Raw genomic sequence first — 14,836 nt, forward strand, 5'->3', positions numbered from 1 at the left:
AACTATTTCAAACTTTATTTTGTTGCATCTTTCACCTTTATGACAATCTCAAAGAGTGCTGGGAATGTGGAAAACTCAGTACCACATGGAATGGTTTAGCACAGATGTACTTAAGGGGAAACTAGATAAGTACAAGGGTAGAAAAGATTGAAAGAACGTGGTGATAGGATGAGACAACGTAAGGTAAGAAAAGGTCAGAAGGAGTATAAACATTGACGTAGATTTGTTTGTGTGTTGTAAAGATCTAGGATTATACTATTAAATACTATTATTTTGCCCTGTCTAAAGGATTTGGTTAAAATTAATAAGTTGAAATAGGGTTAGCCAAAGAAGATGATTATCCCTCATCCACACAAGGGGAATATGCTCTTATAAATCGGATTTGTGCAGATAGTTGTTCTCATAGCCAATCCACCAGCCAGCTTCCTTGGGCAAGTTCATGTCTTCAGTGGGTGAAGTTTACATTTCATGCAAAGTAATCAGGATGAACACAATAATGTTCCATTACATCTCAGCTGAAGATGACTAATATCAGTAATGCAAGACACTGAACAGATTTATTTGCCAATCACCATTTTAAGAAGCAATAGCTAACATCTAAAATATTGGATCCAGCTCAACAAAAGCGTGGTTTTCAATCAGCACATAAAAGGACCAGAGATCTGCAAAAATAAAGATGTGCATTTCTATTGCACTTGTCACAAGCATCATGACATATAAGTGCACCAGAGAAAAAGAACTTGCAGTGAGTAGTCACTGTTCTAAAGTTGGATCACCGCAACCACAGCCCTCAATCTCCCGGCAACAGCAATGTGATAATAATACTAGTTAATCGATTTTTTTGATGCTGATTGAGAGATAAATACTGATTGAGACATCTGGAACAATTCTCCTGCTCTTCTTTGAAATAGTGCCATGGGATTTTTTACATCCAACTGCAAAGAAAGACAGGCGTCCAATCCAAAACTCAGTACCTCCAACACACCGTCAGTACTGCGTTGGAGTGTCAGCCTTGATTTCTGTGCTCAAGTGAAGCTAAACTCAAAACCTTCAGAGTCCACGGCAAGAGTGCTATCAACTGAGCTACAGCTGTCACACTAAACAGACAAATTAATCAGTCCAGAGATAGGAGGAACTGCCGATCCAGGAGAATCTGAGATAACTGCGATGAAATCTGAGATTTTCTGAAGAAAGGTCTTGACCTGAAATGTCAAGCTTTCCTGCTCCTCTGATGCTGCTTGACCTGCTGTGTTCATCCAGCTTTGCATTAATCAGTACATTTGTCTGCAGTCCCATTGAACAGGTCTCAGAAAAGGGATTAACAGCCTAACCCCAACTTAATATAATTTCACTTTAAGTAACATAAGATTCCTTCCAATAGTGAATGCCTTATCCATTGCACCCGATTCAAAGGAGTAACTAACCAGTTTATTCAAAGTGGCTGATCTTTTTATCCATAAAAAATATGTCTACCACTAAGAAATCTAAGAGACAAGCAGATAAAGAATTGTTCACAGCTGTTCCATTTTATTAATATTGGCTGCTAGTATGTTCAACAGGGAATTAAACAATGTACCTAAATTGCAGTTCTCCAGGAAGCTTCCAGTTCCTTAATCGCAGTCTAGCCCTCTTATGGAAAGCTGTACTGAGTGAAAGAGGCTAAGCATGGTTACCCATAACACATTTGGAAAGGAGGGAAATGGAGTGATGGTACTGGAGGATGTCTCCTTAGCTCATGGCTGCAGCACTTGTGATCTTTATCACAGAATTCAACAAGATGAGTTGCTGCAAGGGGACTTAAGGGCCTTAAGGGAAGGGTTTCTGAAAAGAAAAAAGTGTACAAGTAGCGTAGCAGTGATAGTAGAAAATAATAGGGGTAGTCATAGCGTGAAAGGTATACAGGGAGTGGAATTCTTAAAATGCATCCAGAAGAGCTTTGCTTAAGCCAGTGCGTAGAAGGCCCTACAAGAGAAGGGGCGGTCACGGATTAAATTTAGGGAGTGAAGCCGTACAAGTAGTTAAAGTATCAGCATGGGAGCATTTTGTAGACAGCAATCATAATGCTGTTAGATTCAAGGTTGTTTTGGAAAAGGACAAGGATGGGCCTGAAATCAAAGTTCTAAACTAGGGGAAGGTCAATTTTAATAAGATGGGTTATGATTTGGCCAGATTGGACTTGAAGCTTTTAGGTAAATCTGTGTCAGAACTGTAGAATGTATTCAAGAAGGAAATAGTGGGAGTTCAGGGCCAACATGTTCCAATAAAGACAAAGGATGGGTCCAACAAATCTGTGAACCCAGGACATGAAGAGATTTACAGAAAGAGATAAAGAGAAAAAGTGAGATTTATGGCTGATACTGAAGGCTCAAAACAGCAGACGTTCTAGAGGAGTACAAAATTTGCAAGAGGAAACTTTAAAGGGAATCTGAGAGAGCTGAAAAGGAGCATGAATGAATAATGGCAGGGAAACAAAGGGAAAAGCTTCCTGGCAAAGCAGTGTTAAATGTAGAAGTACATCATTGTAGAGGGATCTCCAGCATGTCTACTCATTTCAGCCCACAGTGGCTGAGTTGACTGGGTCATGTCTGCCAAATGGAGAATTCGGAACATTAATTCTGTTTCTCTCGCAGCAGATGCTGCCAGACCTGTTGAGTTTCTCCAGTTTTCTGTGTATGTTTAAGCCACGAAGATGATAGCTGCAACCCCAAAGGTGAGTTCTCCAGGCACTCACCATTAGCACAAGATTGACAGGTCACTCATATCTCCAAAACAAGGATACCTCTCAGAATGCCATCAAATTGAACAGGAAGGAGTTAATACATAGGAAGCACCTGAGGATCACTAGCATGTCAAGAGGTAAGCAGTCAGGAAGGGTGTGGAAAAATTGGTGGTCAAAACAAAACAGGCAGAAAAGACAGCCCTCTGGAAGGAAAACCAGTGCTGCCCTCAGACCAGTACTAAATTATCTGTGTCAGCTGCAGCAGGGTCTGCCATTCATAAATTGACCTGTACAGACAATGTTCAATTCAGAAATGACATACACCCTGGGCACATTCAATCATCTCCTGAGACAGATGGGTGCCAAAAGAAAGTGAAAGGACATTAGTAAACCAGATGGCTTTTTACAACAATTGATAATATTTCGTGGTCATCATTACTGAGATGAGCTTTCAAGCTCAACTTTATTAATTGAATTTAAATTCCATCAGCTGCAGTAGTGGTGTGTAAATCTGTGTTTTTCAGAGAAGTGTCCTGTGCTAGTCCAGTAAAATTACCACAGTGACACCAGCGCCCACAGTCATACTGCTAGTGCCCCATGTGTTGCCTCTCAGTCAGCTAGCCCAGATAGTGTCAAGGCAGTCTTCAACGTCAAGACCTGCGTGAGAGTCCTCTTGCCTACACAGCCCCACTCCCCATCCCCATCTTGATAAACCTCCTAGTATTTCCTCGTGCCCGTGGAACAACATAGAACATAGAACATTACAGCACAGTACAGGTCCTTTGGCCCTCGATGTTGTGCCGACCTGTCATACCGATCTCAAGCACATCTAACCTACACTATTCCATATACGTCCATATGCTTATCCAATGACGACTTAAATGTACCTAAAGTTGGCAAATCTACTACCGTTGCAAGCAAAGCGTTCCATTCCCTTACTACTCTTTGAGTAAAGAAACTACCTCTGACATCTGTCCTATATCTTTCACCCCTCAATTTAAAGCTATGCCCCCTCGTGCTCGCCATCACCATCCTAGGAAAAAGGCTCTCCCTACCACCCTATCTAACCATCTGATTACTTTATATGTTTCAATTAAGTCACCTCTCAACCTTCTTCTCTCTAATGAAAACAGCCTCAAGTCCCTCAGCCTTTCCCTGTAAGACCTTCCCTCCTTACCAGCCAACATCCTAGTAAATCTCCTCTGCACCCTTTCCAAAGCTTCCACATCCTTCTTATAATGCGGTGACCAGAACTGTACACAGTACTCCAAGTGCGGCCGCACCAGAGTTTTATACAACTAGATGGACAGACATAGCAAGACATGGCATAACACCAGGAGAAAATTAGCATTTTTCCCCAAATCTAGCTGTAGTATTTAATAATTACACATTGAGGACCTATATCACACTGTCATATTTTTGACACAGACTGATGAGAACTCTGCCGTAGTGCTATCTATTCCCTTGTCTGCTTGCCATGGTTCTCCATAAATCAACAAGGGAGGCTTTGCTGCAACTCTTCCTGGTCTTGGTCACACACTGAAATGTTGCTACAGGGCTCACTCGACTTGTCCCTCTTGGCCACACTTGCCGTTTCTTTCTGTCATCGCACACATATGGTAAGCCGGCTCATGCACGTTGAAATCTTTTGCCTGGAGCGCATATTAGTCCACTTTTACTCTTTTCAAAGAAGAAGCTGGGAAAAACAATAGGACAGTGATAACTTGCACAGGAAGGGGTGTCACAACATTGCAAGCGCTGATACTATTGCATGACACACAGGTAGTCAGCGTCAGAGATACCGAGGCTTGAGGCATGGCACAGCAGCATATTTAAGAACCTCCACGGAACTGTTGCAGGTACACACACACACAACACTCCAATAACCCAATTTCCTTTTGCCAGATTAACAAAATGCCAAGTCACCACTGCCAGGCTGACTGCTGAATGTATTACTGAAGATGATGCACCATTCTTCATTCTTATCCTGCTAAGCACAGCATTGAAATCCTGCGGATCTTGGAAAATGTGTTCAAAAAGAGAGCACTGGTGTACTCAGAGCTGTTTGGAAAGCCAGTTCACATCATAGCTCTGCTTTAGAGAACAGAGATGCAAACTTCAAGGGACCTGTATTTCAAAAAAGAAGATTGCTCCTTCAATTGTTCAAAAAATTGGACTGCCTGCCAGAAAGCTGCCAGATAGTGAGTATGATATGCCCAGCGAAAATCTCCTGAGTAAATTCTCTGGCAGGTAGAAAAAGAAACAAGAAAAGCTGGAAAACATCCTTAAATTAAAACAACCAGCTGAGCTTAAATGCATTGAAAGCAGCTCCTGACATTCCATGGCAGCTGATCTTTTGTGGTCAATTCCATGGCTTAGTGCCATTGCATTATTAACTAAATAGATACGTGAGCAGAAGCAGAGCAATGGATTGTTTTCGCTGGCTCATGGGATATGGGTGCCACTGGTTCAGCCAGAATTTATTGTATATCCCTAATTGTCCTGGACAAGGTAGTGATTAGGTGCCATTTTGACTTTCTGCCGTCCTTATGATGGAGCTATTATCACAGCATTATTAGTGAGGGAATTCCAGGATATTGTTGATCTGTGACCATGAAAGTCAGCGGCTTTGAAAGAAAGGGTGATATAACTCCAAGTCAGCATGTTGTCCGGAGGAGAACTTGAAGAGGCAATATTTACTGCCCCTGCCCTTCTAGGAATGAGGCCCAATGACCTCCGCTATAAAACTATAGCCATTTAAAGATATCTAAGTGACTACTAGGCCAACAGATCAATGTTGAAACTAGGAAGCTGGTGGTATCATATGGAAATCATAGAACCCTTACAGTGAGGAAGCAGGTCATTTGGCCCATCAAGTCCACACCAACCCTCTGATGAGCATCCAAACCAGATCTACTTCCCTACCCTATGCCCTTAACCCCAAATTTCCCACAGTTAATCCACCAACCTGCACATCCCTGAACACTAGAGGCATTTTAGCATGGCCAATCCACCTAATCTGCGCATCTTTGTCCATGAGAGGAAACCCACACAGACATGGAGAGAACGTGAAAACTCCACACAGACTATCTCCCAAGGGTGGAATCAATCCCAGGCCTCAGCACTGTGATGCAGCAGTGCTAATCACTGAGCCACCATGCCAAACTGAAAGGCAGAATTCAATGGAGCATGAAGTCAGCAAGGATTTGGCATAAGTGATCTGATTCCCATAATGAATGGGAAAATTTCCACTATTTTGAGACCTCCACTTTTGTTATTATGAAGGGATATAATCTGTTTATATAATCAGCAAAGTGAGTTGGACACTGAGACCAAAGCCTGCAATTATGGACTGTGACACAATGTACCTTCCATCTCTCAAGTAACACTCGTGTGATTTGAAGATTTAATGAAACTCCAGGATTTGTGAACAAGGCAAGAGTGTGTTTAAAACATCGTGACAATGGTGACATTTCAAAATGTAACTTCAAGTTTCAATGGGATTTCTAGATCCTTGCCCCTCAAGGGTCATATTTTCACCCTTTATTCTCAGCCTTGTTATAAGAATTCAACAAACAAAGCCAATTCCTATTTGATTGCCTTCCTGTTGTTGCGATGTTGAGTAGAGTGCTTGTGGATTGGAAGGCAGGACATTAGAAGTTAGTGTTTTAAAGTATTGATGGTTGTAAAATAATAGGAGAGGAAGAGTGTGAGAGGTCCCGGGTTCAAATCCCAGAGGAGCACCTAATCTATTATAAAGTGGAGGTGAATCCCACTTCTGATAACTAAAATACCCAGAGAGGCTCATCTCACCCTACAATCTATTAAAAGAAGTGTGAAAAGTGGTACAACCTGCCTTTCACCTCCAATCTGTTATAAAGAAGTGGTTGAATGAAATAAACCACTAACACTCTCTCTGTCATCAACAAGTAACAATTTATTTATTAATTCTACTAGTGGACAAATTTACTGAGCTACTAATAAAGCAAACAACTCCCTCTAATACTAACTATTCCAGAATAAAACAAAACTCTAATGTTATGCTGAGATAACATGGTGTGAAGCTGGATGAACACAGCAGGCCAAGCAGCATTAGGGGAGCAGGAAAGTTTGACGTTTCGGTTCGAGACCCTTCATCAAATTTTCCTGCTCCTCTGATGTTGCTTGACCTGCTGTGTTCATCCAGCTTCACACTGAGTTATCTCAAATTCTCCAGCATCGGCAGTTTCTACTATCTCTAATATTATGCTGTTCCAATAAGTGCAATTCCTACTTATTTCAACAAAAACAAAATAAATTAGAACTTAGTCCCTCGAAATTATAGCTAGGGCACATTTTCCAGAATGTTCTGAGCCTTCTCCACTCAGTCAGAAATATAATAGGACTAGTCCTATGTTGTCAAAACCACCGGATTTATATTTAATTGGTTTTCTGTATCTAAATGCCTGATTTTAATAATTTGGCTGATATTTGAACTGGTTGTCTCAACAACAAAACAAAACTGCTGCCTGGATTGCTAACTACACAGCCTTTTAAAACACATGTTTCAATTCAGGGGCTTCTGTGTGCCTACAGACTCACAAACTGTCCATGGATACTTTTTTCTTTCCTCTCCAAGCCTCGAAAAAGCACATCATCTTTTAAAGGGACCTTGCAATGCCTTCTCCCTATCATTTTACAAACATCAATATTTTAAAAACACCAAATTGTAACATCCTGCTTTCTAATCCACAAGTGCCCTGCCCAACCTTACAATACTGTTACAATTGTGCAGTTAGATTGTCAGCAAAAGCACATATTTGGACAATAACAAATGCATACAGCCATCGCAAAATACACAATAGTAGTGCTTGATAATAAGTAATTCATCCAATTATCATATTCAATACACTTCCCATTCATTCCCAGTCTGCACAAATCTAAAGTCTTTGCAAAATGTTATTTGTAGGGTAGATTTTAACATATGGTGTTGAGACAAATGGATGATAGTGGATCAACTACTCACATACACCACCCAATTTTCTTTCAAACTGTTTACAGACCGCCAACCCATTAGTGCCTGTCTCCCACCACTGCTGAAAATTAAAAATCAGCCCTAGTGTCTGTGTGGAGAGGAGAGGGAGGTAAGCAGTCTTTTGTTTGAGATGCTTTTTAGATATTCCATCATGAATTAAATCCGAAAATTGACACTTTCTATGAAGGATACTCATTGTGAATAATAGAAAAGTATCAATTTTCCCTCTAAAGCTATAGTGAGCTTTTACCATACACTTAGAACATAAAACACAGAACAATACAGCTCAGAACAGACCCTTTGGCCCTCGATGTTGCGCCAACCTGTCAACTAATCTAAGCCCATCCCCTTACACTATCCCATCATCATCCATCTGCTTAACCAAGGACAGTTTAAATGCCCCTAATGTGGCTGATTTGTGCACAGAGATGGGGTTGGCAGAAGCATGCAGGTACATAACTGGCATAATTGTTAGTAATTTTATGAGGTTGATATTATGAATGCATTCTTTTCTTGTTAAACAAAGGCAGTAGTACCTGAAATATTTTGTATTTATTGCTTTTGCCCATAGACTGACTGGCCTTGTTTACACATTATTGTTCACTCATTGGTTTTCAGCATTATTGAGGCTTACTCAAGGACACAGAGAGCAGTGCGTGGCGTCTGGCAGAAAGAGATGTTATTACTCACACATCAAAACGCAGGTTCTGCTTCTCTTCAAAGAAGTAATCCAGGACGAACTTACGCACAAAATCTGGGTTCAATGCATTTTCAATGACTTCGGTCCTTCCATACTGAGAGAAGAAAGGAGAAAAAAACACCCAAAAAAGACAGAATGAATTAATTTGTCTACAACGGGCTTTGGAAGCACACAGCAATCACTCAGTTAACAACTGCCTTCAAAGAATGAAACACTCAAGGGTTTCTCAAGCTCTTGGACAAGGACAATCAGCAGCAGCGCACTGATTGCAACAGATGGAGCGCAGCAGTTCTAGAAATAATGTGGTGTAATGGTTTATTGATTAATTCTGTTTTGGACATACTGCGTTCCATCTGATGCCATTTCCTAGACTTGTACTGAATTACATTTTTCTCTGATGCTCCTTCATTTCTTTTTCACCCTCACCCATATTCCAACATTCTCAGCGAAACATTCCAGCTTGTGCTGGTATATTGGAGCCCCAGGTACCAGCCACCATCCCAAAGCACACTAAGACTGGAGTGTACGTGGACAAATCAACATGGAGGGCTTTATGGCTACAGCTAGCTCACTTTCAATGAACAGCTTTCATTAGTGAAAACTCTTACAGTATTATCTCATCCCAATCTCCAGGAGCATTGCACCAATTGTAATAATTTTACTGAGATCTCTGATTCATGGGCATATGAAAGCAATTGAACCAAAACTCTGCTCTTCACCCATTCATTTATGGGATATGATTTTTAAAGCAATCATTGCACATTTCTGTGTCATTAGACAATGATACACAGCCCTGATGCCAAGAGGTATCCTGGTGTAACACCAACAACTGTGACTTTACCTTGATGGAGAGTGCTTCTACCATTCCTCCCTACTCTTCTAGTTGAAGGGGCTGATCAGTAGTCTGGGGTGGAGGCTAGGTCAAGAATAAGCCTCAGCAGAAGAGGTCTAATCTCAGGTAACTGGAAGGCAGTTTACCACTATGACTCAAGGACAAATAGGGATAGGCAATAAATGCTGGCCAAAGGCCCATATCCCACAGGTGAATTATAAAGGTATGTTATATAACATACCATAGGCGCATTAATTTAACTCTTCACCAGACTAAACATTGCTAACAGGAGGGAGGGGAGACAAATCTATCTCCTTTGGAGACCACACCAGGGTATAATGGACATGCCACCCAGAAGCTATGTTATATCATTATACTGGGAGAAGCTCATTGTTACATTATGACCCGCAACATTACGGCAAGTAACCTGTGATTCAGACTCCATCTCACCTCAAATCACTTCAAGCCTGACACTCTACTGAAAGCAGATCCCTCTGTTGTAACTAATAGCTTAACATTAATCTAGATACTTGTGAATCTGAGGAATTGAATGTTTGTACTTAAGAGTTAGTTGTAATTAATGTCTGTTGGATATTTCAATGACATGATATCCATACCCAGTTAATTATATTATGAAAGTTAACGTAGGCTTTGCCACATCAAGGAAAAAACTCTGTCAGACCATTTAGCTAGCTCAAACTTGAAAACAAAACAAAGAAATATGGATGCTGGAAATCAGAAACAAAAATAGAAATTGCTGGAGAAATTCAGTTGGTTTGACAGCATCTGTAGGGAGAAAACAGTTAATATTTAAATCCAGTGACTCTTCTTCTGAAATGTTAACTGTGGTTTCTATCTACAGATGCTGTCAGACCTGTTGAACTTTTCCAGCAACTTCTGCTTTAACTCAAACTCTAACTCTTTCAGAACCATTTTCATTAACAATTCTTAGCAATGTTTCTGTCTAATATCTGTTCACAGTAAAAAGCCTGCTTGTTCCTGGCACAGCACCTTTATGATGAATGTACTTCCAGGTATAGTAATCACCAATACACATGCTGGAAATCTAAAATAAAAGCAGTAAATGCTGGTGAAACTCAGAATGTCTGGCAGCATCTGTGAAGAGAGAAAGCAAGTAATATTTCAAGTTCACAATTTTTCATCAGAACTGAAGCAAGGTAGGAATGTAAGAGTTTCAATCTAGGGAAAGTTGGGTGGGGGATTTTGGGGAGAAGGATCAGGAAGAACAACATAAAAGATCTATGATAAAATGAGAGCTGGACAGATTATTTCTCCTAAAAGGTCAAAATTTATATAATCTCCACAGCCTCCACCCTATTACAGACCTCTGTGGGCAACCAACATTTGTTTGTTTGTGTTCCCTTCAGTCCTATCCCATCTCCACTTCCACCAGCTTATTTCTTTCCTTCTTCAGTCTGAAAAAGGGCATGTGAACGGTAAATGTTAACCCTGATCCTCTCTCTAACTGCTGTCTAATCTGCTGAGTCTTTCCAGCATTTGTTCAGTTTAGAACATTGAACATAGAACAGTACAGCACAGAAGCTCATTGTTACATTATGACCCGCAACATTACGGCAAGTAACTTGTGATTCAGACTCCATCTTACCTCAAATCACTTCAAACCTGACAGTCTACTGAAAGGCCCTTCAACCCACAATGTTGTGCTGACCTATTATCCTACTAAGACCAATCTACCCTGCATAGCTATATTTTAATATCCTCTGTGAGCCTATCCAAGAGTCACTTAAAAGTCTCTAAAATATCTGACTCCACTACCACTGCCGGCAGCACATTCCACATGCCCACCACTCTCTGTGTAAAGAACATACCTCTGACATCTTTGGACAAAGAGAAGGTCACATGATACTACCTTAAAAGTGGTGGTGGCACTCCATTCCTGCATGCACGCCCAACAGACTGCAACATACATACTTACTTCAGTAAATTAAGTCACCAAATCTTATTTGCCTTAAACTTCTGCCTTTCACGAAAGGGGAACGGAAGATTGAAAATGGTCTTCTTCTGAAGAAGGGTCACTGGGCCTGAAATGTTAACACTGCTTTCTCTCCAGAGATGCTGCCAGACCTGCTGAGATTTTCAAGCAATTTCTGTCTTTGTATCATTGCTAGGATACTCAACTCCAGCAGAACTGATTTCAATTTGCTCTGCCTACTTTTCTTTTCAATCTATTTTTCATCTGACAGCATGCAGACGCAAGCATCTACCTGGAATCGTAAAAGCCCTACTGTGCAGAAAGAGGCCACTTGGCCCATCAAGTCCTGCACCAATCCTCCAAAGAGTATCTCACCCAGGCCCAGACACAGAAACCCCCATCCCAAAAATCCCGCAGGTTTGCCATTGCTAATCCAGATAGCCTGGACATCCCTGAATGCTACGGGCAATTTAGCATGGCCAATCCACCTAAACTGGGCATTTTTGGGCTATGGGATGAAACGGGAGCACCTGGAGGAAACCCACATTGACACGGGGCAAATATGCAAACTCCACACATACAGTTGCCCTAGGGTAGAATCAAACCTGGGTCCCTGGTACTGTGAGGCACTACTGAGCCATTGTGCTATACAGACCATCCCGGAGTTGACAACTTGGAACTTAAGTAGAGAAGGTGACACTATCTCTACACTGTTCCTCATAAATAATACTGACAAAATGTTGGTTTATTTTCTTTTCTTAAAGTTATTGGCATAGCCATGATAGAATAGAACTAGACACCTGGGAGCCACATTCCTTCTCCAGGGGTGGCATGGTGGGTTAGTGGTCAGCACTGTTGTCTCACAGTGCCAGGGATCTGGGTTCAGTTCCACCCTTGGATGACTGTCTGTGTGGAGTTTGCACATTTTCTCCATGTCTGTGTGGGTTTCCTCCAGGTGCTCCGGTTTCCTCCCGCAGTCCAAAGATGTGCAGGCGAGGTGGATTGGCCATGTTAAATTGCCCATTGTGTTCAGGGATATGTAGCTTAGGTGTGATATGAGGTGATGTGTCTGGGTGGGATGCTCCAATGGTTGGTGTGGACTTGTTGGGCTGAAGGGCCTGTTTCCACACTGTAGGGATTCTATAAATTCCATTGTGGTTAAGAACCTGTTCATCAGGTATGAGGCCCTATTGGTCTTGCTCTATAAGATGTGGGTCTGGGACATACCCTGCACCTACACCTTGTGGTCATCATCTTCTACCTTATCAAGAAAGTGAAAATTTAGCTGCCTGAAGGGACACGATATACAAACCTCTAGGGAAAGTGCGGAAAAAGAAATGACCTTCATCGCAATGACCACCTTTGTGTGCAACTACGTCAAGCAGAATGTAAACCCTTGGTGCACAAGCGCCAAGTATCATTACATGCTGAGGTTCTATCTAAAACTGGTGCTCCAAAAGGTGGGATGGGGGGGTGGTACCCATAGCAACCGAACACTCTGATTGGTTGGGCTATGCAGTACCATCTGTCCTTTGTGGAAAGATTTGTGCAGAAAGCACTTTTGATCACAGGTCTATCAGGCAGTTGTCTGCAGATAATATTTGCAGGATCCTACGGTGAAAGGATGGTTACAACACAGGGTTTCAGTGCAATGTGGCAGAAACACTCACCACCAGGACTTTCAAACAAGACCAAGAAGTATCCTGCCTGTCAGAGAGAAGGGACCCTCCATGTCAAATTCTTCCTGTGTGCTCAGAGTCTCATTTAATTGACATTTGGCCTTTGAGAAAGCTAATAGGTATAGAGCCCATGGGATCCAATCTCATGAAGGGTCTAGGCCTGACACGTCAGCTTTTGTGCTCCTGTGATGCTGCTTGGCCTGCTGTGTTCATCCAGCTTCACACTTTGTTATCTTGGATCCAAAATTTGCTTAGTGGCAGGAAGCAGAGGGTGATGGGAGATATTGTGACTGGAATTCTGTGTCCAGGATCACACCACAGGGTTCAGTGCTGTATCTTTTGTCCATCAATGATCTTGTCATGAAAGTTGGAAGTATGACCTATAAATTCGTAGACCACACAAAAACTGGCAGCAAACATAAACAAAAATTTCTGGTGAAACTCAGAATGTCTGGCAGCATCTGTCGAGGAAAAGCAGAGTTAACGTTTCAGGTCCAGGGACCCTTCTTCAGAACTGAGCTGGAGATGTGGTAAATAGCACAGTGGAAACCCTCAGGAATACAGGTTGGTAAATAGGAGTTGAACAGTGGCAAAAGGAATTTTGTCCTGAAAAGTGTGAGGTGATGCATTTTGGGAGAAATAACAAGGCAATGGAGTTCATGTTGAATGGTAGTACCTAAGAAAGTGCAGAGGATCAGAGGCAGCCTTTTGACAGCAACCAGACACGGAGATAAGGTGGTGAGGAAGGCATATGAGATACTTGCTTTTCTAAATCAAGGCACTGAATATAAAACCGTAGAGGTTACGATGATGCTGTATATAATGTTAGTTAGGCCACAGCTAAAGTACTATGCACAGTTCTGGTTGGCACACTATAGGAAGGATGTGATTGTATGAGAGAGTGTGCAGAGGGGATTTGCCAGGATGTTGCCTGGGCTAGGATGGTTTGGCTATGAAGACAGACTAGATAGGCTGAAGTTCTTTTCCTTAGAGCAAAGAAGGTTGAAGGATATCTGATTGAGGTGTACAAAGCCCTGAGGGCCATGGACAGGGTAAACATGAAAATATGTTTCCCTTGATCAGGGAGTCAACAACCAAGGGCATAGATTTAGGGCGAGCACTAAGGTTTTGAGAAACTTGGAGGAAAATTTTGCATGCAGAGGGTTGTGTGTATCTGGAATTCAATGTCTAGAAGGATGATAGAAATGAGAAACCTTAAGACAGGGTGGCACAGTGGTTCAGTGGTTAGCACAGTCACCTCGCAGTGCCAGGGACCTGGGTTCAATTCCACCCTCATATAACTGTCCGTGTGGGGTTTGTACACTGTCCCCGTGTCTGCGAGGGTTTCCTCCGGATGCTCCAGTTTCCTCCCACAGTCCAAAGATGCGCTGGCTAGGTAGATTAGCCATGCTAAATTGCCCATAGAGTTAAGGGATGTGTAGATTAGGTGGGTTATGAGAGATGGATCTGGGTGGGATGCTCTGAGGGGCAGTATGAATTTATTGGGCCAAAGGACCTGTTTCCACACTGTAAGAACTCTATGATTCCATGATCTATTCTATGAGCAATTTAATGAATACTTGAGACACACTGCATACTGTTCGCTCCACACTGCCCTCCAACCCCACCACACCCGGCACCTTCCCCTGCAACCGCAGGAAATGCTACACTTGTCCCCACACCTCCTCCCTCACCCCCATCCCAGGCCCCAAGATGACATTCCACATTAAGCAGAGGTTCACCTGCACATCTGCCAAAGTGGTATACTGCATCCACTGTACCCGGTGCGGCTTCCTCTACATTGGGGAAACCAAGATGAGGCTTGGGGACCGCTTTGCAGAACACCTCCGCTCAGTTCGCAACAAACAACTGCACCTCCCAGTCGCAAACCATTTCCACTCCCCCTCCCATTCTCTAGATGACATGTCCATCATGGGC

At 42.2% G+C, this 14,836-nt stretch overlaps 1 protein-coding gene across 2 annotated transcripts in view; it reads right to left on the reverse strand.

Annotated features, from left to right (window-relative positions):
- The window catches only part of LOC125460536 (copine-9-like), a 428,858-nt gene that overhangs the window by 241,756 nt on the left and 172,266 nt on the right, over window positions 1-14,836 (reverse strand). For both annotated transcript variants that reach the window (XM_059649788.1, XM_059649789.1), the window contains one exon: window positions 8,424-8,527. In XM_059649788.1, the coding sequence (XP_059505771.1) occupies window positions 8,424-8,527 (104 nt within the window). The remainder of the gene's footprint in view (window positions 1-8,423; window positions 8,528-14,836) is intronic.

Source organism: Stegostoma tigrinum, chromosome 11 (assembly GCF_030684315.1).
Source record: "Stegostoma tigrinum isolate sSteTig4 chromosome 11, sSteTig4.hap1, whole genome shotgun sequence".
Classification (NCBI taxonomy): domain Eukaryota; kingdom Metazoa; phylum Chordata; class Chondrichthyes; order Orectolobiformes; family Stegostomatidae; genus Stegostoma; species Stegostoma tigrinum.